Here is a 24461-nt window from a genome sequence, read left to right as displayed (position 1 = left end):
AAGGAACAAGTACTCAGCTTGGGAGTCCTCCTGGACCTTTTTTAACATTTGAGAACCAGATTTCCTCAATGGCCAGGAGTGCTTTTGAGCAGCTCCGGCTGATCCGCCATCTGCGACCCTTCCTGAACAAGCATGACTCATGCTCGTTACACCCCGACTGGATTACTGCAATGCACTCTACATGGGGCTGCCTTGCAAGGGTCCAGAAGCTTCAACTGGTCCAGAATGCGGCTGCTCGAGTTCTAACGAACACTCGTTACACGGAGCACATTATGCTGGTGCTCCAGCAGCTGCAGTGGCTACTGGTACGTCTCCGGGCACAATTCAAGGTCTTGGTTATGACTTATAAAGCCCTAAATGGATCAGGACCGGGGTATCTGAAGGATCGTCTCCTCCCCTATGAACCAGCCGGGATTGAGGTCGGCTGGGGAGGCTCTTATGGAGGTACGGCTGACATCTACTCGGAGCAGAGCTTCTCAGCATTTGCCCCCAAGCTATGGAACTCCCTCCCCAGGGACATGTGCTTGGGCCAAAGCCACTCTTTTTACCCATGCTTTTATTGGTGTGTATGTGTGTGTGTGGGGGGGGGGGGTTATGTCCCTGCTTTGGCGTCTTATATATAAAAGAATAAAATACATTTATTGTGTTTTTAAACTTTTGTAAGCCACGTCAAATATTTTAAACAGAGAGACGGGGTAAAAATATTTTAAATAAATAATAAATATGTGCACAAATGGATCAATCCTGCATTGGCCAAGGACAGAGAACTAACTTGGACCCCAGGGTCCTTTTCCAGCTCTAGATTTAGGAGTACGAAAAAGAGGATATAGCCAAGTGTGTATATTCTCGATCCCCATGTCTCCTCCCTGTTGGTCTACATGCTCCCTGCCTTGCCGACTGGGGGCCCTGTGTTCCATGTTCTGATGCCTCTCTTCTCACCTGATTATAGAGAGCACAGATGTGGAGCGCCGTGTTTCCTGAGGCATTCTGGGAAGTCATGTCAGCTCCATAGAAGAGAAGATGCTCCAGGTGCTGCACATGGCCATAGCGACATGCCTACTCAGAAAGAGAAACAACGAAACAGGAAAAAAGACAAAGACGGTTAAGGAAAAACACACTGTCTGGGAACCTATTCACACAGAATTGAAAGGAATTTGGAAGTGGCTTGTGAATACAGCCACAAGACAGGGTACAGAACAGGCCAGGCCAGTCATAGCTATCCTGGTCTCAAAACCCTTTCAGTCTTTAACAGCTGCCCTCATGCTGCAGTGAAAGTGAGACCCATCCACTTGTGGGTTTATCTTCACTAGAAAATTACATCACGCAGTCACAGAACTGTATGACTGGAAAGAATCTTGAGAGGTCACCTAGCCCAGTCCCCTGCGCAAATGGCAGGACCAAGCACTGTCCAGACCATCTCTCCTCGCTGTCTGTCTAACCTGCTCTTAAAAACTTCCAGTGACAGAGATTCCATAACCTCACTAGGCAATTTATTCAGAATGTCCAACCTAAAGCAACAATGCTACAATTTACACCCACTACTTCTTCTATCCTCTGTTACAAAGACTCCTCTCAATCATCTAATGTATAAATAGGCCTTTTGATTTTCCCTCAGAAGTCATGTTTTCTGGACATTTAACCAATTTTGTTGTTGCTCTTCTCTGAGCTTTGTCCAATTTATCCACATTTTTTCTGAAATATGGCACCCAGAACTGGACACTGTATTCCAGCTGAGACCTAATCAGCAAGCAATAGAATGGAAGAATGACTTCTTGTGCCTTCCTTACCAGACATGAGAAGTAATTAGTCAATATTGAATTGTACAGAGAACGTACATGTCCTTGACGAGTCCTGTTAACCAACACAAAACTGACCACAACTTTGTAACCAGAGTGTTCAGTTTTGTGTCAGCTGCTCCTGGGTAAAACCCATTTATGCTGACTGCAAAGACATTATCAACATCATGTTAGTTACAGGACTCCATGTTCTAATTCAGTGCAATTTCCTAGTAAAGACAAGCCCAAAGATACAGCAGGGGAAGCTGACCACAGGAAGCCGGAATCACTAGGTTGCTAAGTAGTTTAACTCTCGTCTATACAGTAATTCCGGACTCAGAGTCACAAGGGATAACTGCAAAGAGCTGCAATGAAGACCATAGGATGAAGGCATCTCTGTATTGACTAATGCAGTAAAAACTTCCTTGTTTGATATGCTAGTCATAGGTGTCCTGGCTGCCCTCAGAGTGAAATGACTGGGTATGGGGAAAACTCTCATTTGGGGAAGACCCCAGAAAAGCATTTACCCTGGGCATGCCTAAACCACAGATGATTTTAAGAATACGTTCACATAGACAACCATAAACTATGAGGCTCTTATCTAAGCGGGTTCCATCATGACATTCTTTAGACTCACCTGGTGGATTTCTTGCCAGCCATTCTCATCTACACAGCCCACCTTGGCATAGTCATGAAGCAGAAGCTCACAGCAGTAAGGGTCCCCTCCAACCATGGCGCTGTGGTACAAAGGAGTTAATCCTCGGCTGTCCTTGTAATCCGGGGAGGCACCCAGGTCTAAGAGTGTCTGCAGGAAGAGCGCAAGAGTCTCTGGAGATTTCTCTGAATGTTACAAAGATCAAGACAAGGGGTGGCACAGGGGAGGGATATCTCTAGCCCTAGCAGAGTGCAGGACTCGCTCTGCTCTAGAGCTCTTCTAGACAGCTTACGATTCATTCTAAACAGCTGTGCATTGTGTGTCCCAGAGAAGCCTGAAGACAAAGTCTGGCTGCAGAGAGCTTAGGTTCTAGCCAGCGCATACACAAGGGAGGGAGAGGGGTGACAGGAGCACAGGGTAATGTAAGAAAGTAGCAGGAGCTTGAGAGTCATAGGGAAGGGGAAGGGACACAAGTGCCCCAGATCTCCCCTTCCCAGTCCGTCCCCACCAGGGCCAGGTGGCCCTGCCCGCACATCTTGCCTTCCCAAGGACTCACCATCAGGGCAATGTGGTTCCGGCACCGGATGGCCTTATGAAGAGCTGTCATTCCCTCCCGAGTCCTGAAATCCAGATGTGCTCCTCCATTCTTCAACACTTTGATCACTTCGGCACTGTGCTCCAGCTGGGTGGCCATTGTCAGGGGGCATTCTGGAGCACCCACCCCCCCAGAAAAGAGAAGAGGAATGTCTGAGAAACGTCATGAAGTGCCTCTCTCCTCTGCTCCCTCCAGTTGACCACTGGGCAGTTTGGCAGCATTGCCTCACACCGATTCCTTCACCCCAAGGGTACCTCCTGGTTGTTTGCATCACTTTCCCTTTCAGTTCAATCATATCCCCTCACCCCGGTTCTGCGGGACACTGCATATCCTGTGCTCCCCAGGGGCTCCTTTCCCAGCCGCGACAGGAGGAAGCTGAGCTAGGAGCTGACTCAAACCCAGCATCAGTTTCTAGACCCAAACGCCCACATTTGGGGGGGAAGATGTGCAGTCCAGGGCTGGAAATGGGAGGGTGAAGTGCAGTTATGGGTTGGCTGGAGTGCTGCAGGATGGGGGATCCTTACTGCAGCCATTGCAGCAAAAGGGGCCGAGGGAAGAAACAGGCCCTGTTGCCTGTGGCCTTAGGACACTGAACACAACGTGCGCAGGGTCACTCTGGTTTTTGTGACGAAGTCCAAGCTCTCTACTGTGAGAACTGGTGCATGGGTGCCACCTCCTCAAAAGGCCAAACCAGAGCACGACAATCAACACCCCCAGACGCTGTTCAAAGCCACAGATCCCTCGTCCTGTCGTGTTCATTTAGGTCAGTGCTTCTCAGACTGTGGCTTGAGACCCCAAAGAAACTTGGGGCTCCATTTTCATGCAGTTGCCAGGCCTGGCTTTAGACTTGCTGGGACCCAGAGCCAAACCCCAAGCCTGAGCCCAATGCCTGTGGCTGAAGCCCAAGCGCTGCTCATTGTTTCAGGCTCTGCCTGGGGATGAAGCCTTGGGCTATGCCCCGTCCCCTCCTCCACAACTCTGGCCCCCTCGCTCACGGCCCGCCCCCGCTATGGCTATGCATATGTCTGCGAAGTCTGAATCCCGATGCACAGACTGGGCCACACTGAGGGCACAGGGCTCTATGGCACCTTTCACATGATCCCTCTCGAAGCGAGGCCATGCTGATCTTCTGGAAACCATCAGTGAGTCCTGTTCAGAGCCATTTCCCAGAGTTCTTTGCATCTGATGCCAGCGCCATGGACATTGCTCTTCAGGTTCTCTCTGAAGAGCTCATATGGACGACACGTCTTACTCTTGTCCTGACTCAGAACCCCGCGCTGGATCTGGTCCGCCAGGGCTAGCTCCTGGCAGACCCTCACCACTCAATTTACCTGCACAGCTGCTGGTACCAGTGATCACAGCTCCCATTGGCCCGTTCCCAGCCAATGGGAGCTGAGAGACTGCTTCCCGCCACTCCCACTGGCTGGGAATGGTGATCCGTGGCAGTCGCCAGTTCCTGCAGCCGTGCAGGTAAATATAACAGTGGCTGCCCCGCGGGGACCGACCCTGGCAAACTAACACCATGTTATTGCCCACCCCTGCCATATCAGATCTGTTTGGGGAGACAGTGGTCTTCCATTCTACTGATGTGTCTGAGTCACCTATGCTGTGCTCTGAGTAGCATTACCTTAGTGCTGGCCGTTTGCTCTCTCGGGGATCTTAATATGGGTCACTCTGCCCTGCCAGTGAATGGTCATTATTGAGCGGAAATTGCACAAGCTGCTTAATGTGATGTCTTTAAACACTCAATGTCTCAGATCCATACAGGAGAGATGTTAGAGCCACTACACTAGAGATGTTCACTCTTATGAAGTGACGAATGGTGCACTGGTTAAGGATTTTCATTCAAAGTTGACTGGCTGGCTTAACTAATTCTTGAGGAAATTTCCTCATCGAAGGAATCATCACTCAACATGGTGCTGCCCAAATACTTGAACTGATCCACATGTGCCAGCTGTCTGTCTTGGATGAAACCGGCTGGCACTGCGGCACTGGAATAAGATGCTGGTTGGAAGAAGACCTTCATTGTCTCTTTGAGACTGACTGTGAGGCCAAAGAGTGGGGATGCTTCAGTTCCATACTAAAGATGGTAAAAACTGCCTTCCTTGGAGGAAAAAAACCAGGAAGTGAGTTGAGAAGGGCTAGAGTTGGTGTCACTGCTACTGGTAAAAGCTGATCCCATTTCCTAAAGACAGAACAAGACACACACACACAAAAACCACAAAAGGGGAAGGAGACGAACGACAAAGATAGAAAACACTTCTGTCTCTGGCGTTGATTCTCACTCACAGCAACCTCACTGCCGGAGAAACTCACATAAGCCCACGAAAGCTTATGCTCCTACACTTCAGTTAGTCTATAAGGTGCCACAGGACTCTTCGTCGCTTTTGCAGATTCAGACTAACACGGCTACCCCTCTGATACTTGTCACATGGCCCTATCAGCCATGACCGGAGTTCCAAGACCTAGCAAACTTTTCCCACTATCAGGCTGCTCAGGGCCTGCATCTGCCTGCCTTTTTCTGGTTACAGGTTTCACACAGTGGTGCTAACGATACAAAAGGCAAAAGGGGAGGAATAGGGGAGAAAAACAAAGCGGGGAAGGAAAAGAACACACAGAGTGTAGGGGGACAGGATGAGGGAGGAAGAAGAGACAAAGTTGTTGTGACGGGGCGGGACGCCTCTGCCCCTCAGAGGCGAACACGCCCTGCACTGAGCCGGCTGTGGCGCTTGCGCTTCTTAGCGCCTCTGGGATAGTGCCCCGGGTCTGTGCGGCTTGCACGGCCGCCGCTGGGCAGTCCGCCACCGGGCGCAGGGGCAGCCACGCCGCCTGGCGTGCTGACGTCAGCAAGATGACGTCAGCTGTGCGCCGGGAGAGGAAGGAAGGGTCAGGACACGAGGGAACAGGGCGGCAGTGACGTAGGGGGGAGGCGGGTAGTTTAAAAGGAAAAAGGAAAGACCTAGAGGGGGGAGGAGAAGAAAAGGAAAAGAGATGGAGTGACGGGAGTAGGAAGAAGCCCAGGGCAGAGGCTGGAGCCGAGCCCGGCGAGCCGGAGGGTTTCGGGACAAGTTTACCCCGCCGGCTGAGCAGGTCCAGTGGGACCTGCTCTTAGGGACCTGGGCTGGGGCCCATGAGTGAGGGCGGGCCCGGGCCCCCCACTCCCTCCCGCTGTTGGGAGACCACACCCGAGTGCTGAGGGCGCGGTAGCTGCGGAGGCTAGCTCATTACGCTTGAAACTACGGGTATCTACTGTCGGAGACCCCGACGTACGGGAAAGGGGGGGGAACCTCGCCCCGTCGCAAATTGGACTTTGGGGCTACGCACCCCAACAGTTGTATTTGGGATTCAGCCAGAGCCAGTGACAGGACAATGACCTCTGAGTCCCTCTCTCTGGCCAGGTCTGGATCGGACATTTCCCAGGCTAATGTGGACAAAGGCTCAACAATGTAACAATGGATCTCAGAGCCCCAGGAGACAGTGGAGGCGGGAGCCATTCGGTGCAGCTCGTTCATTCCTGTTCTCCCATGTTGTAGTTAGCCAGAGTTGCGTTTCTTTCTTTCTTGATTTTGATTCCTCCGAAGTCTTATCTTTTAAGACCTACAAAAGGGAGTGATGGGCAGAAGAGCCCATCCCCTCATTCTATTGGTCACCAATTAGATCTAATATTTGATGCACCAATTTTACTTCATTAATTTTCAGTCCCACACTTTTCGTGGTTACCATTCTGACCTTAGTGCAGTCCTTTAGCTATTTCAGTGGGCTATTTTTGTTTGGACTAGTTCAGTTTTTTGTTTCTCTTTTACACTTTTTCCCCCATCAACATTCATTGTTAGACAGTAGTGTGACATTTTGTGAACTTTTATCCACTGTTTTCAGTTGAGCTTACAATTGTGATAATTGGGCCTACAAATTTACCCATAGCAGCACCAGTTAGTTAATCTGTTCTTTTCTAAGTCGTTCTTTGCATACATTTTTATGCACTGGAATATTTTCACTGTTATGTGCATAAAACTAGATTCACTGAGTTATTTCCAGTCCACAAATGTCTGTGGGCATCTTCCTCTTCTTTCGCCTTGGTCACAATCAAGATGTTTTACCAGAGTTATGCATAAGCGATGGCTGTCTCCATTGCTTGCAGCAATGTCCTCCAAGTCTCCCCAAAGAGTCAGCAAACAAGCAGGTACTCCACAGGCTGCCCTGCACTTGTATATATTTCTCTCATTAGAGTAGCTCCATTTGATCCCATTAGTCTTTGATCTACCAGTTAGTGTGAACAGGAGACTCGGGCATCGCTGTGTTGACCAATCTGTATCGTTCTCTCTTGGAAAGTCTTTCTGGGGTTCCACATCTATTACAGTGTGTCCAGCTGCAGGCAGTCTTTCATGCCGTAACCTCAGTTGTACCTGCCAGCTGTCACATCCAAAGGCAAACACTGGTTTTAAAACTCTGTCATGATTTAAGGAGTTTGATGACTTCTATATGACCACATAATGGACGCCTTGGATCTTTCATATACCATGATCTTGGCTCACTACCTTCCTCCTGAGATCAAGTGGTACAAGGCCAGCCAGTAAGTATGGGTTATCCTTTGGTGTTGGCGCTGTTATTCCAGGACAAGTGCTGGTTACAACAGGGTCTTGTTTTTAGCATGGATGGATCATTTCCACACTGGACATGCATACTCTGCTATAGAGTAGCACAAGGCAGTAGCAGTGGTTAGCAAAGTAAGTGAGGTGACCAGTTTTCAGAGGATGTTCTTATGGGTGCTAAGTTCCCTTTTGTCTTTTCTACATGCACTTTGAGGGAAAGAGCCCAGTCCAATGTCACCCCCAGATGGACAGGGTTTGAGTGATCAGCCTGTGGGATTCCATCCCAGGTTATGGTTAGTTTCCACTTGGCTTCTCGATGACATAGGTGAAAGGCCATCACCTGTGTCTTGGTTGGGCTGGCATGAAGCTTGTTTTTCTCATTCTCTATCAGCTCTCGTTTTGTATCGAACAGCATCTAGTACCACACAAACCAGATTGAGATCAGGTAAGTCCTGTACTGGCCAAATATGAAACAGCACCCAGCACAGAGAAGATAGATTTGAGAGAGGGATGATAATAGGCACTGTGTTCATTGCTCTGTCAGTGGCAGATGATACAGTCAACCACCAAAACTTATTTTCCAAAATCTAAGATATGACACACCACACAGCTATCACCTAGTTCCTCTCATCCAATCTCTTCTGGAAAACTGGAGAACAGATGTTCTTACATAAAACTGCAAGAAACGGAGCCCCTGGCAATGACCAAAAATTGGCTTCCCACAGGGCAGTGTATTAGCACTAATCTTCTTCAACTGACATACCAAGGACCAGCATACAGAACAATACGCAGACATTTGTACGTGATCTATGCACCACATTGCAGAAGAAGGATTTTGCCACAGATGAGCACAGACTGACATGCACTGAGCAACCTCTCAATGCATTACAGTAAGAACCTGCTTCATGCCAACCTGACCAAGACACAGGTGACAGACCATCTTTATGAGCTTAATTCCACATATGACAAAACCCTTCAGTTTATAACACATGCCCTAAAACAACTCAGAGGAACCATATGGACTGGCTCTGCTGGGCTTCTAAGCTGTGTCATTTCCTTTGGGGGTCTGAGAAGCATCTCATGGGCACAGTCAGAAGGGAGAGCATGTAGAGGAGGGACCATACTCTTAATTAGCAAGAGCAGAACTGTGACATTATTGTGCTGAAGTTCAACATTTTCAGAAGTCAATTCTCCTAGAACAGTGGTCCCCAACCTTTTGAGGTTGTTGGGCGCCAGGGGGCGTGGCCATTCACCCGCCGGGTGCCAGGGGGTGGGGACACTTGCGCACCCGGGGGCGGCCCCCCCCATAGCCGCATGCCCGGGGGCGGCTCCCCCATAGCCAAATGCCCGGGGGTGGGGCCTCCCCATAGCCACGCGCCCGGGGCCGGCGCCCCCCCCCCCCGCCAAGCGCCGCGCGCCCGAGGCCGGCGCTCACCGTGCACCATGTGCCCGGGGCCAGGCCAGCCCCGAGCACCTGCGGGCGCCATGGCGCCCGCGGGCACCGTGTTGGGGATCACGGTCCTAGAAAATCTCCCTTCTCCAAACAACTGGAACATGTATTTTTTCCTGTGAAAAGGACAATAGTTCCAAAATGATCCTTGTAGAACAATTTATATGTAAAAGTTGTTCACACATACATTACTCTCTGACAAAAAGGGGGACACATTTTATACTGGTTTGATGATGAGAATATTATCCATCAGCATGTTTTCCTTTCCATCAGCTTCAATGATGGAGACTCATTGCTGTTTTTTAAAAAACTCTGATTATGAAAATATATATTTTGCTTGCAAACTAGCCTTCTTCAAAACTCTCTTCCAGATCCAATTCTGCTGTGATTCACACAGAAAATCCACCAACCAAAAATGGCAGCTTGAACACCAGTTAGGGTGTTCAGGACTATGCTGAAAATTATTTACCAAGGAATTCCCAAGATCTGGCTTTACTCAGCTTTCAATGCACAGTGCAACACAGAAACACTTCAAAAGGTATCAAAAATTAATGAGTTTACTCCCTCTCTCCTACTGGAATGAATATGCTCAATTTCAAAGCAAAAACATCCACATCCCCTCAAGAGTTAACTTTGAGAACACATGAAGCTGTTTTTCCAAATTACAAGCACAGATTTATAAATCATAAGGCCAGCGGGGACCTGGCCACAGGATTTCCCTGAACTAATTCAAGATGATAAATCAGCTTTGACTTGGGAGCCAGGTTGCAACCTTCCTAAAGAGAGATGAGAGACTTCCTATTAGGCTCCCGTAGCTTTTGCCATGGTTATAGGAAGACTCTGTCCCTGACACGCACAGCCTACAAGCCACACATGATAGTTGTACCTGAAAACACTGCACAGCACCATGTCACACATGAGAACCAATGTGGCATCCGCTTCCAACTGAGTGCAAATGAATTGTTCAGTAATTGGCCTGACGCGCTGAAGGAAGTACACTAAGCAGTTACGAATCTCTCAACCAGAGGTTCCAGGTAACCGAACGAAAAGATTTTAAGGGAGCATTTTGATCATCTAGGCCAGCGGTTCTCAGACTGCGGGTCATGACCCCATTTTAATAAGGTTCTCAGGGCTGACATAAGACTTAGTGGGGCCCAGGGCTGAAGCTGAATCCTGAGCCCGCTGCCTGCGGCCAAAGTGCTCAGTCCTGGCGGTGGGGCTTGGGCTTCGGCTCTGGCTGCCCTGCCTGGCTTCAGCCACATCCCACCCCCGCTCCGGGGAGCGCAGTCTTCGGCCCCGTCTGGGGGTCAGGTAGTAACTTTTGGTGCCAGAAGGGAGTGTGATGGTGCGGGGAGTTCTGTGTTCACTGTGGGTTTGCGTTCACTGGTTGCTTTCTTGTGCTTTATGTGATCCCTGCTGTCCTATGCTGGTCTGCAGTGACCGGCGGGGGATGGGACCTCTGGGGGAGGCACGTAGGGAACGGCCCAGGCCGGCCTGACACCTGAGCTAGGCGGAGGATTCAGTCAGGCGACACTTTGCAGGAGGCGGGTAGCTGGAGGCAGGGTGACCAGTTGCTGTGAGTGTGAGTTGGTTTTCGGCTGGCTAGGGGAGAAGGGAGCCTCGCTGGGCTGGGGGGCTGGGCCCCCCTTTCCCCAAGATGGATTGTGCTGACAGCTCCTGGTTCCTGTAACAGGAAGTCTGAGCTACGCTGTGTCCCTATCAGCCAATAAACCTTCTGTTCCACCTGCCGGCTGAGTCACGTCTGGCTGTGGATGGGGGTGCAGGGCCTGGTGACTCTCCCACATGGCGTGACGGGGGCCATGGTGCAATGAAGCTTGAGAACCCTTGACCTCTGCAGAACATAAACCACAGGATTTCATCACGTGGCTCCTCTATCCCCCCATAACTTCTGCCTCAGCTAGGGTGTAGTTTTTAGAAAGACATCCGGCCTGCGTTTAAAGAGTCCAAGTAACAAAGAGTGCACCACATCCCTGTGTAAATTACTCCAGCTGTCTGTGAACCAACATGGATTTGTCTCTGGAGTGCTCCCTGCCACATTCCCGGGGCCCTGAGGCAGCTGGTGAGGGAACATGCAGTGCCTGGAGAGGAGCATGGGCCCAGCTGGCCAGCGGAAGCAGAGAACTCGCTGGAAGAGGAGACTGACTTGCAGATTTACACACTTCCCTGTGACAGAGATTAGGTGTTCAGCAGAGCTGGCACCTACCCTTCACGCTTTGCCACATCTACCTCTGCCCTTGAAACAGCTGTTACTTCACTCCCCCCCCCGCCCCCAGTTATACAAGAGGCCCTGACTAGTGCTGCCCAATACTGTCCAACAGCCTTTATAACTTTGGTATCAATAAAACTGCTTCACTCATTCTCTCCCGGCACCCTTCTGGCCACAGCACAATGCTTTCACCACTGGCTCATTTTCATCCTGGCCTACAACTTGGATCTCATCTTTTATCAGTGACAGTATCTTAAACATGATTAATATTGCTCTTGAAAACTACCTGTTGCACAGCCCATCTTAACATCTAGTATCGGCTCCAATTTATGATGTAATGAGATTTCACCAGGCAGAGAGAGACACAAATAAGCCAGACATTTTGCAATACATTTTAAAATAAGCTATTTTAAAGGCTTTTAATATAAATAGAAATTACTCCTCTTATTTCTGGTTTTCAGAACCTGTCCTGTGGGAATAACTGGACATTTTAAAAGAGTTATATGGTGGGAAGGTGTCAAAATCAGCCTTCTAGCCAGACCCTGCCACAGCCTGTCTTCAATCTGTTGCCCCAACGATTCCTTTTCACACAGAGAGATACTTGCCTCGAGTGTGCAGTGAATTTCCTTCAACTTAGCAGGTGTGCCAGGAGGCAGAGGCTAACCCTGCATAGCACAACTTGTCAGCTGCTAGCATGACCGCCCTGCCTTGTGCACACAGGCTCTCTCCACTGGAGCGCTGCTATTCTTCCCAGAACTCCCCACATGCACCCAGTGAGGACACAGGAGTGGGGCCTACTGTTCTCTGGGACATAACACGGGGGTGCTTAGCCTGCTGCAGCTGTCCGGACCACGGGATATGTGCCAGAGGTCCGAGTGCCTCTCGTGAATGAGCAGGCGAGTGCAGCCTGGAGTGACCCAGCAGCTGGAGTGTCCTCTGACAGTGCGGCTGCTGCTACCCCGGCGAGGCTAAGGCACATGTAGGAAATGGGAGCTGGCTCTGCAGTGAAGATGCACCCCTGGGTAAAGTGGTTAATCCTGACTCTGGAGAGACTATTGCCTCTTCATTCTACATTGGCAGAGCTGCGAGCTCCCGCCCATCCTCAGGGCTTGTGGGACTAGCTTAAGATGACTCCACCAGAGCTGCAGGAGGGAGGTTTATTAAACAGCGTGTAGGTCTGGAATACGCGTTAGCCAGGCTTCAGGTAGAGACTGAGAAAGAGAAACAGCAGTGCCCAATCCTGCAGGGAGCATTGAGCCAATTAAAAGGGGCAAGGCTGCAGCTGGGGCTGTAAAGACCTGTCCGGGGACAGGAAGGAAGGAGTCGCTAAGACAGGCTGTGCCTGAAGAGAGCAGCAATAGAGCAGAGCTAACTGTGAGGGTGCAGCCCTGGGCCCAGGGCTATGAAAGGAGAAGGGAGCAAACTGAGAAGCTGTTTGTGGTTGGTTTGTTTATATTTAAAGGAGACTGAGCAGGACAGTGCGTTTGGATCCTGGGCAGAAGCTTTACCAATGTGACAGTTCCTATGAATTCACCCTCTGCCTTGGGGCAAACACACGGCCTTCTCCAGACAGAGATTTGACCCTTCCGATGGGAAAACAGGCAAATGCTGAATGAAGGGCCAGTTGATCCATTAGGAAAGGTGCCTTTGGAAACCAGTCATTAAGGTGCAGCTCTAGGGGCATTGCTTGTCAGCTGAGTATGCAGCCCCTGGTGCCAAGCAGTGACTAGTGCCCACGCAGAACCCTGGGTATTGTTAGTGTCTGGAGCTTATTGGGATGGGGAAATAAATGAGCATCTTTGAAAAAGATCCAAACAATCTTGGGATAACAGAAGCTAATGTCACCACATGGAATATGGAATCCTTTGATAGATCTGTTCACTACTGAGAGGAGTTCAGCCAGGGTTTCTTTTCTATCTCCAACAATGACATCACTGATGAGATTTCCAGGGGATTGATCAGTGTCGAAAACATCTGAACATTTTTCTTGCTGACTTTGTTGTTTTCAAAGATCCAGTCTTTTTAGTAAAGGCATTAATTTTGTAGTTGAGTCAGGGAATGGTTATTTCTTTTCTTTATGGTGACTCAGTCAATGAATTTAAACACTCAGAAATATCTGTTAGATATGAGAGTGCTGCCGATCATTTGATGTCACATAAATGCTTCTTCAGGGTAGAATCCACTTTAGTCAGAAACAAATGCATCTCATCTTTCAATTCAAACAGACGGGTTAGAATGCTTCCCTGCAATAGCCAGCGAGCCTGTGTGTAGTAAAAAAAACACTGATTCTCCAATCCCATTTCTCCACAGAGACTATTAAAAGTCAGGAATTCAGTGGCTTTATTTCAATAAAATTAATGATGGCTAAAGCTTGACTCAAAATCAATTTAAGATAGGGACCCATGTTCCTGCCAGTCAGAGCCTCCCTGTGGATCATGATAAAGAACTCAGTAATAGTGGGGGATTTCAACTATCTCCATATTGACTGGGTACACGTCACCTCAGGACGAGATGCAGAGACAACATGTCTTGATACCTTAAACGACTGCTTCTTGGAGCAGCTAGTATAGGAACCCACAAGGGGAGAGGCAATTCTCGATTTAGCCCTGAGTGTGCAGGATCTGATCCAAGAGGTAACTATAACAGGACCGCTTGGAAATAGTGACCATAATATAATAACATTTAACATTCCTGTGGTGGGAAGAACACCTCAGCAGCCCAACACTGTGGCATTTAATTTCAAAAAGGGGAACTATGCAAAGACAAGGAGATTAGTTAAACAGAAATTAAAAAGTACAGTGACTAAAGTAAAGTCCCTGCAAGCTACATGGACACTTTTCAAAGACTTCATAATAGAGGCCCAACTTAAATGTATACCGCAAATTAAGAAACATAGTAGAAGAACTAAAAAAGAGCCACCGTGGCTTAACAACCATGTAAAAGAAGCAGTAAGAGATAAAAAGGCATCTTTTAAAAAGTGGAAGTCAATTCCTAGTGAGGTAAATAGAAAGGAGTATAAACATTGCCAAATTAAGTGTAAAATTGTAATAAGAAAAGCCAAAAAGAAGCTAGAAGAAAAATTAGCCAAAAACTCCAAAGGTAATAAAATGTTTTTTAAGTACATCAGAAGCAGGAAGCCTGCTACACAACCAGTGGGGCTCCTGGATGATCAAGATACAAAAGGAGCACTTAAAGACGATAAAGTCATTGCGCAGAAACTAAATGAATTTTTTGCTTCAGTCTTCATGGCTGAGGATGTAAGGAGATTCCCAACACTCTGGTAGGTGACAAATCTGAGGACTTGTCACAGATTGAGGTGTCATTAGAGGAGGTTTTGGAATTAATTGATAAACTTAACAGTAACAAGTCATCCGGACCAGATGGCATTCACCCAAGACTTCTGAAAGAACTCAAATGTGAAATTGCGGAACAATTAACTATTGTTTGTAACCTATCCTTTAAAATCAGCTTCTGTACCCAATGACTGGAAGATAGCTAATGTAACACCAATATTTAAAAAGGGCTCTAGAGGCGATCCCGGCAATTATAGACTGGTAAGTCTAGCGTCAGTACCGGGCAAATTAGTTGAAACAATAGTAAAGAGTAAAATTGTCAGACACATAGAAGAACATAATTTATTGGGCAAAAGTCAACACGGTTTCTGTAAAGGGAAATCATGTCTTACTAATCTATTAGAGTTCTCTGAAGGTGTCAACAAATATGTGGACAAGGGGGATCCAGTAGATACAGTGTACTTAGATTTGCAGAAAGCCTTTGACAAGGTCCCTCACCAAAGGCTCTTATGTAAATTAAGTTGTCATGGTATAAGAGGGAACATCCTTTCATGAACTGAGGATTGGTTAAAAGACAGGAAACAAAGGGTAGGATTAAATGGTAAATGTTCAGAATGAAGAAGGGTAACTAGTGGTGTTCCCCAATGGTCAGTCCTAGGACCAATCCTATTCAACATATTCATAAATGATCTGGAGAAAGGGATAAATAGTGAGGTGGCAAAGTTTGCAGACGATACTGAACTGCTCAAGGTAGTTAAGACCAAAGCAGACTTTCAAGAACTTCAAAAAGATCTCACCAAACTAAGTGATTGGGCAACAAAATGGGAAATGAAATTTAATGTGGATAAGTGTAAAGTAATGCACATTGGAAAAAATAACTCCAACTATACGTACAGTATGATGGGGGCTAATTTAGTTACAACTAATCAGGAAAAAGATCTTGGAGTCATCGTGGATAGTTCTCTGAAGACATCCACGCAGTGTGGCAGTGGCAGTCAAAAAGCAAACAGGATGTTAGGAATCATCAAAAAAAGGGATAGAGAATAAGACGGAGAATATCTTATCGCCCTTATATAAATCCATGGTACGCCCACATCTTGAATACTGCGTACAGATGTGGTCTCCTCATCTCTAAAAAGATATACTGGCATTAGAAAAGGTTCAGAGAAGGGCAACTAAAATTATTAGGGGGTTTGGAATGGGTCCCATGTGAGGAGAGATTAAAGAGGCCAGGACTTTTCAGCTTGGAAAAGAGGAGACTAAGGGGGGATATGCTAGAGGTATATAAAATCATGAGTGGTGTGGAGAAAGTGAATAAGGAAAAGTTATTTACTTGTTCCCATAATATAAGAACTAGGGGCCACCAAACGAAACTAATGGGCAGCAGGTTTAAAACAAACAAAAGGAAGTTCTTCTTCACACTGCGCATAGTCAACCTGTGGAACTCCTTGCCGGAGGAGGCTGTGAAGGCTAGAACTATAACAGGGTTTAAGAGAACTAGATAAATTCATGGAGGTTAAGTCCATTAATGGCTATTAGCCAGTCTGGGTAAGGAATGGTGTCCCTAGCCTCTGTGTGTCAGAGTGTGGAGATGGATGGCAGGAGAGAGATCGCTTGATCATTACCTGTTCAATTCACTCCCTCTGGAGACACCTGGCATTGGCCTCTGTCAGCAGACAGGATACTGGGCTGGATGGACCTTTGGTCTGACCCAGTATGGCCGTTCTTATGTTCTAAGAACAACCCAGGAAACTACAGACCAGTCAGTTTAACTTCTATGCTAGGAAAGATAATGGAGCAAGTAATTAAGGAAGTTATCTACAAATACCTGGAAGAAAATAATGTGATAGGTAATAGCCAGCATGGATCTGTAAAGAACAAATCATGTCAAAACAATCGGATAGCTTTCTTTGATAGGATAACTAGTCTTGTGGATAAAGGAGAAGCGGTGGGCATGGTATACCTAGACTTTAGTAAGGCATTTGATATAGTCTCACATGATCTTCTTATCAATAAACTAGGCAAATGTAGGGATAACAGATCAATGTATTAAAAATGTGATTCCCCCACATGGAAGTGACTCCCCATAATTTGTTCCCCACAACTTAAAGTGTTTAGATTTATTATTAATTCTTCTTATTATTATTTTTGTTAAGATTGTTAAATGTTTAGATTTATTATTATTATTGCCCCTTTAGAATATAATGTATTAGGTCATGTAACTTAGAACTGTTAAGAATATAATCCTATGTAGCCAGAAACAGCCCCCCCCGCCCCAGGGCATGCTCAGGCTTGTGCAAGGGGCTGCTTGAAATAACTTTGTATTAGAACCCTATATAGAAAACTTGTAGCAGAATAAGATTTTCCCCCACTCTCTTTCCCCCACTCTGTAATTAATTGCCCTGTTGAATGAATGAGGTGTGAATGAGTAAGACTTGGGAGCCAAGCACCTCCAGACAGCTACACCAGTTGAAGAGGGGGTGGAAGCCAGACCCAAGGTGTCAAGTGGGCTGAAGAAAGGAGAGCAGACATATTGATGGCCTTGGGGATTAGAAGCAGGCACCTTCTCTGGAAAACACCCTCTCTGCAGCACAAAGGGACCAACGGACACAGACCCAGAGTTTGAATCTGGGATATATATTTGCATATGAGAGGGATGCTATAAAAGTGAGGTGTCTTGCAGAGGACCCCGGGTTTCGTCTTGTCACCATCGGAGCATCGATCCGGATCGGCAGAAGCCCGGCTCCACCCCTCCCCCATCTAACTCACCTGGCCAGTGCAGTTAAGGGGAGCAACTTGTTGGTAACAACAGCAAGACGGAGTGTGCTTGTGTGTGTGTGTGTGAGTGCATAAGTGACTTATATATATATCATATGCATATGATAACTGTTAATTATTCTATGTGTGATCAATAAATGTGGCGTGTTGCCTTATCCCCCTGAAAAAGATCCCGAGTACTTCTTTTAAGTACAACACAAATACAACATAGATGGGGCTACTATAACATGGGTGCATAACTAGCTGGATAACCATACTCAGAGAGTAGTTATTAATGGTTCACAATCCTGCTGGAAAGGTATAACAAGTGGGGTTCCCAGAGGTCTGTTTTGAGACCAGTTCTGTTCATCTTCATCAACAATTTAGATATTGGCATAGAGAGTACGCTTATTAAGTTTGCAGATGATACGAAGCTGGGAGAGGTTGCAAGGGCTTTGGAGGATAGGGTCATAATTCAAAATGATCTGCTCAAACTGGAGAAATGGGCTAAGGTAAATAGGATGAAGTTTAATAAGGACAAATGCAAAGAGCTCCACTTAGGAAGGAATACACATACAGCATGGGAAGCGACTGTCTAGGAAGGAGTACTGCAGAAAGGGATATGGGGGTCATTGTGGACCACAAGATAAATATGAATCAACAGTGTGTCAGTGTTGCAAAAAAAAGCAAACATGAGTCTGGGATTTACTAACAGGAAAGACACAAGACGTCATTCTTCCGCTTTACTCTGCACTGATTAGGCCTCAGTTGGAGTATTGTGCCCAGTTCTGGGCACCACATTTCAAGAAAGATGTGGAGAAATTGGAGAAGGTCCAGAGAAGAGCAACAAGAATGATTAAAGGTCTAGAGAACATGAGCTATGAGGGAAGGCTGAAGGAATTGGGCTGGTTTAGTTTGGAAAGAAGACTGAGAGGGGACATGGTAGCAATTTTCAAGTACCTAAAAGGGTGTCACAAGGAGGAGGGAGAAAAATTGTTCTCCTTGGCCTCTGAGGATAGGAGAAGCAGCAATGGGCTTAAATTGCAGCAAGGGGAGATTATGTTGGACATTAGGAAAAACTTCCTACCTGCCAGGGTGGTTAAACTCTGTTGCAAAAAAAAGTTGCCTAGGGAGGTTGTGAAATCTCCAGCTCTGGAGTTATTTAAGAGCAGGTTAGACAGACATCTATCAGGCATGGTCTAGACCAGTGGTTCTCAGCGTGGGCCATATGGCTCCCCAGGGGGCCACGCCTTACTTCTAGGGGGCCACATGGAAAAAAACGGAACATTAGGGGGCCACCCAAACTTAACTGCCAGGCATATGATGAATGAGGCTCAGAAGGGGGCCTTGAACAAAAAAAGGTTGAGAAACACTGGTCTAGATGGTGCTTGTCCTGCCGGGAGGGCGGGGCTCTGGACTCGATGACTCTCGAGGTCCCTTCCAGTTCTAGAGTTCTATGATTCTAAGATTCCCGTTGTTAAAGTGAGGGTTGGCTGATGTCAACCAGGAAGTAACAGTCAAAATGGCCTTATTGCCGTGGAAGACCTAGCTGTGAAGGCAAAACGGAGAGCTGCGGCTGCTGCCCAGGTGCCCAGCTCTAATGGCAGACTGCCCACCAGCAGCACTGGAGAACTAAGGGTAGCATGGTATGATATTGCCACCCTTGTTTCTATGCTGCTCCTGGCTGCAGGACTGCAATCACATCTGGCTACCCGGCCAGCCGCCACCGATCTTGCAAACCCCCACATTCCATAGAAGTCTTATGTCCCCCTTTTGGGTTTGAGAAATGCTGTTCTAAGGGGCAAACAGCTTGCAAAAAGCTCATACCAGTGGTTCTCAAGCAGGGATATGCATACCACTGAGGGAACACAGATGTCTTCCAGAAAGTACATCATCTCATCTAGACATTTGCTTAGTTTTGCAACAGGCTACATAAAAGGCACTAGTGAAATCAGTGAAAACTAAAGCTTTGTACAGACAGTGACTGGTTTGTACTGCTCTATATGCTATACTTTGGGAAGTATGATTTTTATATTCCAATTGATTTTAATTATATTGTAAAAATTAGGAGGTGTGCAATTTTGCAGCAACAATGTGCTGTGATGCTTTTATACTTCTAGGTCTGATTGTGTACGCAGCAGTTTTAAATGAGCCTAAAGTTGGAGGCACACAAGACAAATTGGACTCGAAAGAAGGTTGGGAGCCACTGGCTTAAGCTAGCTATTAGCACAAGCACTCCTTTGCTAGGGTAACTGGATCTATACTAGGGCTTTTGCTAGTATAAAAATACTGTTCAAAACAAAAACCCACATCTCTACCGGACATTCTATTTGCCAACATTTCTGGTTTTGACCTGCACTGAGTAAGCACAATGCTGAGCCAAGATCAGCTGACGGATGCAGAGCAGCTGGCTGCAGATGAATGCAACGGTAGAGGCAGGGCTGCCAGGTGTCTGGTATTGACCCAGACAGTCTGTATTTTCGCCTCCTGTCCGGTAAAAAAATTCAGAAAATACCAGACACCTAAAATGTCTTGTATTTTCTGATTTTTTTCCCAGCCAGGAAGCGAAAATACCGGACACCTGGCAACCCTACGACACACTCGGAAACTGGACCCAGCTCCCGGCCCCCAACCCCACGGGTAGGCGTAGGTGGGGGAAAGGGGGACCCGGGCCCTCCCTCTCCTCCAGGTCCCAGCCTGAGGCCCTAAGTGCAGGGGGCGGTGCTCCCCTTGCACAGCAAACGGGGGTTACTCCCAAAACCCATCCGCCCACAGGCACCAAAGGCACACCTCCCCGGGCTGCTTCCTTTCCCCCTCCTGGGTGGTCTGGCCCGGGGAACCGTCGTGGGTCCTTACCCCCGCTAGGCCATTCTCTGGTCCTCCTGGGCGGTCTGGTGGCCCTGGGGTCCCGCGCTGCTTCCTCCAGCATGGAGGCAGGTCCTCCCTCTCTTGGCTGGGATGGGGCCGCTTCCTCCGAGCGTCCCCCCTCCACCTCCGGTCCTGCCGCTTTTCAAGCGCCCAGGTGCAGGCGCTGAGTGACGGCGCCCTGCCCCCTCTGTGTTGCCCCGTGCCGCGACATTGGGCGGCGCTGCAGTGGCCCCGCTCCCCTGGCCTTCGCTGGCTTGTCCGCTCCCCCGGCCTCATGCCGGGGAGCGCCAGTGTACCTTGGCCCAGCCTCCCGTGCCGCGGGGCTGCGCCGCTTCCCCATTCCTCTCTGGCCCTGCTGAGCCAGGGATCAGGGCTGCCGCGGCCGGCCGCAGCACCAGCTCGCCTTCTCCGCCTCCGGGGGGATGGGTCCTCCCCCTTGGCAGTGCGGACCCTCGCTGGTCCATCACAGTACCCCACTATCCGAGCCCTTTTCATCACAGGCAAGTCCAGGGTATGGGAGGTCAGTCCCTACATTAGTCCACAGCGCCTCCCTGTTTCTCACAGGCAGCCCACCAGCCAGGAGCGGGCTGGGGGGAACCCGGTCCCACCCACTTGCTCCAGGATCTGGCCCAGGGCCCTATGGAGGGGGCAGACCTGAGTGGGTTGCGAGGCCTGGCTCTTGCCCCACAGAATAGCGGCCCCTCCCTGGGCCACTTCCCCAACTCCTCCTGGGCACCTCCTCCCAATGCCTTGGGTCAGGCTTTGTTGCAGGCTGCCTAGGGTCAGTCTCTTGCTCTGGGCTGCTCTGTTCTCCTGCACGTCTCCTCTGGCTGGCTGGTTGGTTGGTTGGTCGGTCGGTTGGTTGGTCGGTCGGTCGGTCGGTCGGTCGGTCCATCCGTCCCTCCACTCCTCCCCCCTCCGCCTTGCCTGAGGGAGGGTTATTTATGGTGCACTCATTAGCCTTAACTGGCCTCAGGTGTTCTAATTAGCCATCCCCTCAGGCTGATGACAGATGGGCTTCAGGTGTCGAACTGCTGGGCCGCAGTCTCTGGCAGCCTATACTGGGAACATAAAACTGCATATCCAGCTCCCCGTGTATCGACCTTCCACTAGGCTTCGGCAGCCCCCTGCTCTCAGGCTGCCACACTATGAACTACAACAATACAATATCCTTAGGCATGAAGCTATCCACTCTTAGGAAACTCCAACAAGTACAAAAGACTGCATCCTCAAGGCGCTCAATGGTCTTTGCCCAGGAGACCGAAAAGATCCAGTAACACTTTCCATAAGGATGACTGGTGAGAACTCTACTCCTCAGGCACAATGGAACTGCTCCCTCTTGTTATGAATCTGGTTTGTGCAGGAGATCTGGTCCCAGATTATAGAACAACTTCATCTCCTCTCACTCCAAGGCACACTTCTGTGCCCTGTATTCTAATATAAACACAGTGCAATAACATAGAATCAAACACTCATAGAACACTAGAACTGGAAGGGACCTTAAGAGATCATCAAGTCCAGTCCCCTGTCCTCATGGCAGGCCCAAGCACCTCTAGATCATCCCTGCCTGGTGTCTGTCTAACCCGCTCTTAAATATCTCCAGTGATGGTGATTCTACGACATCCCTAGGCAATTTATCCCAGTGTTTAATCACCTTGACTGTCCAACTTGAACCTCCCTTGCTGCATTTTAAGCCCATTGCTTCTTGTTCTATCACCAGAGGCCAAGGGGAACAATATTTCTCCCTCCTCCTTGTAACACCCTTTTAGATACTTGAAAACTGCTACCATGTCCCCTCTCAGTCTTCTCCTTTGCAAACTAAAGAAGCCCAGTTCTTTCAGTCGTCCCTCAGAGGTTATGTTTTATAGACCTCTAATCATTTTTGTTGCTCTTCTCTGGATCTTCTCCAATGTTTCCACATCTTTCCTGAAATGTGGTGCCCAGTACTGGACACAATGCTCCAACAGAGTAGAGCAGAAGAATGACTTCTCGTGTCTTGCTCACAACACCCCTATTAATGCATGAACAGTATTTTTATTTTCTAGGCTACCGCCACAAAACACTGCACTGCACACACTGGTTTCCTCTTGGAGAGGGGATGACAAAAAAGAACCACACATTAGAAACACCAGTCATATTACTTAATGAAATACTGGAAAGCACTCATATACTATAAAAAAGGAGTATAAGAATGAGGAATAGACATGAGAACAGAACATCCTGAGGGAAATAATTATCTCTCACCACGGGTGTCTAGTAGTATTATTTTATACAACCCTAAAGTACAGATAAAAAATGTCCACAGAGCTTACACTCTCATTTCAGCTATGATATTATGAATCTGAGTAAAAAAGCCATATGAAGAGCAAGGGAATTACACAAATTACACAATACGATTATGTAGCTATTCAGTTAAAATAATTGTACATTATGCAAAGTTTTTAAATCTTTAATATATTTGAGTTTGTCTGTCTGTCCATCTGTCTGTTTGTTCAAGAACTCCTCCTAAACAGTAAGAGCTAGGCTCGTCAAGTTTGAGATGCAGCTTCCTCTTATCATAACTTGTGCCTGGAATGCAATTGGCTGTGCCTGGAATGCAACTGTTTCTCATAAAACAGAAAGAGCTCTACTAGCAGGGAGAATGATACTGTATAATGACCACCGGGGGCAGCAAGGGTCCATGTATAGGGACCAGGACAGCGCTAACCCCACTGGAACAGCAGGGGGCAGTGGTGGAGAAAGCAACAAGTGTCTAACTATATATTTGAGAGAGTTTGTCTATTTGCGTGTGTGTGTGTGTGTGTGTGTGTGTGTGCCTGGAATGGGCGTGCGTCTCATAAAACCATAGCAAAAAGAGACAGTCACCAGGCAGGTGAAAGGGACTGGCTGGAGTGCCCCTCCCCCAGTCTGGGACTGCCCCAACCCTGAGCCTAGCACCCCCAGGCACCCATTGGGAAGGACAGGGAGGGGGCTCCAGCTCCTCTCCCCAATTTATATTGCTGGCTGTTCCCGTTCATGAGGGAGCCAGGGGGAACTGCAAACTATCATAGAATCATAGGACTGGAAGGGACCTCAAGAGGTCATCGAGTCCAGCCCCCCGCCCTCAAGGCAGGATCAAGCTCCGTCTACACCATCCCTGACAGATGTCTATCTAACCTGTTCTTAAATATCTCCAGAGAGGGAGATTCCACCACCTCCCTTGGCAATTTATTCCAATATTTGACCACCCTGACAGTTAGGAATTTTTTCCTAATGTCCAATCTAAACCTCCCCTGCTGCACTTTAAGCCCATTACTCCTTGTCCTGTCCTCAGAAACCAAGAGGAACAAATTTTCGCCTTCCTCCTTGTGACACCCTTTTAGATATTTGAAAACCGCTATCATGTCCCCCCTTAATCTTCTTTTTTCCAAACTAAACAAGCCCAGTTCATGAAGCCTGGCTATGCTGCATTACTCATTGTGGTGAGGGAACACGGGGGGGCAGGGTTAGCGAGGCCGAGAGGGTGGTGGGCTGAACCTTCCCCCGCACATTTGTACACAAACTTTGCTGGCTGTTCCTCTTCATCAGTGAGTGAGGGGACAGTGCACAGTTTGCTGAATTCCTCACTCTGGCTTGGGAGTGCAGGGGCAGATGAACCTGAACCAGCCCCAGCTGGGGGACATGCCCCCCTCCTCCAGCTGTGCCCTCAGGAGCTGCAGTGGCCATGGAAAGGCGCTTCTCACCTGGCTCCAAGCTGAAGTTGTGAGAGAGGACTGGGGCAGTCCTCCCTCCCCGGGGCAGCCTGCACCCTGAACACCTCCTTCCCAGCTCCACCCCAGAGCAATGGGTTAAATGAAACATGGACAGTTTTGGTTTATTTCCCAAAACAAACAAGAGTTGAGCTAAGGACCCAAGCAATGTCGGGTAAATCTTCTAGTTGGTTACATAAACTAAATATCAATGAAAGCGACGAGGAGTCCTGTGGCACCTTATAGACTAACTGAAGTGTAGGAGCATAAGCTTTCGTGGGCAAAGACCCACTTCGTCAGATGCATGCATCTGACGAAGTGGGTCTTTGCCCACGAAAGCTTATGCTCCTACACTTCAGTTAGTCTATAAGGTGCCACAGGACTCCTCGTCGCTTTTGCAGATTCAGACTAACACGGCTACCCCTCTGATACTAAATATCAATGAGCTTTCATGGGCCAGACCCACTTCCTCAGATCAAATAGTGGAAGAAAATAGTCATAACCATATATACCAGGTATATATG

At 48.2% G+C, this 24461-nt stretch overlaps 1 protein-coding gene across 3 annotated transcripts in view; it reads right to left on the bottom strand.

Moving 5' to 3' along the window:
• Positions 1–24461, bottom strand: part of SHANK3 (SH3 and multiple ankyrin repeat domains 3) — a 780355-nt gene that overhangs the window by 486816 nt on the left and 269078 nt on the right. For all 3 annotated transcript variants that reach the window (XM_075914851.2, XM_089777650.1, XM_075914857.2), the window contains 3 exons: positions 2987–3138; positions 2413–2580; positions 940–1056 (listed from right to left, as the gene is read on the bottom strand). In XM_075914851.2, coding sequence (XP_075770966.2) covers positions 940–1056; positions 2413–2580; positions 2987–3138 — 437 coding nt within the window. The remainder of the gene's footprint in view (positions 1–939; positions 1057–2412; positions 2581–2986; positions 3139–24461) is intronic.

Source organism: Pelodiscus sinensis, chromosome 1, assembly GCF_052426305.1.
Source record: "Pelodiscus sinensis isolate ZL-2025 chromosome 1, ASM5242630v1, whole genome shotgun sequence".
Lineage (NCBI taxonomy): Eukaryota > Metazoa > Chordata > Testudines > Trionychidae > Pelodiscus > Pelodiscus sinensis.
Note: the sequence above shows the minus strand (reverse complement) of the source record. Positions and strands in the feature narration are given on the sequence as shown.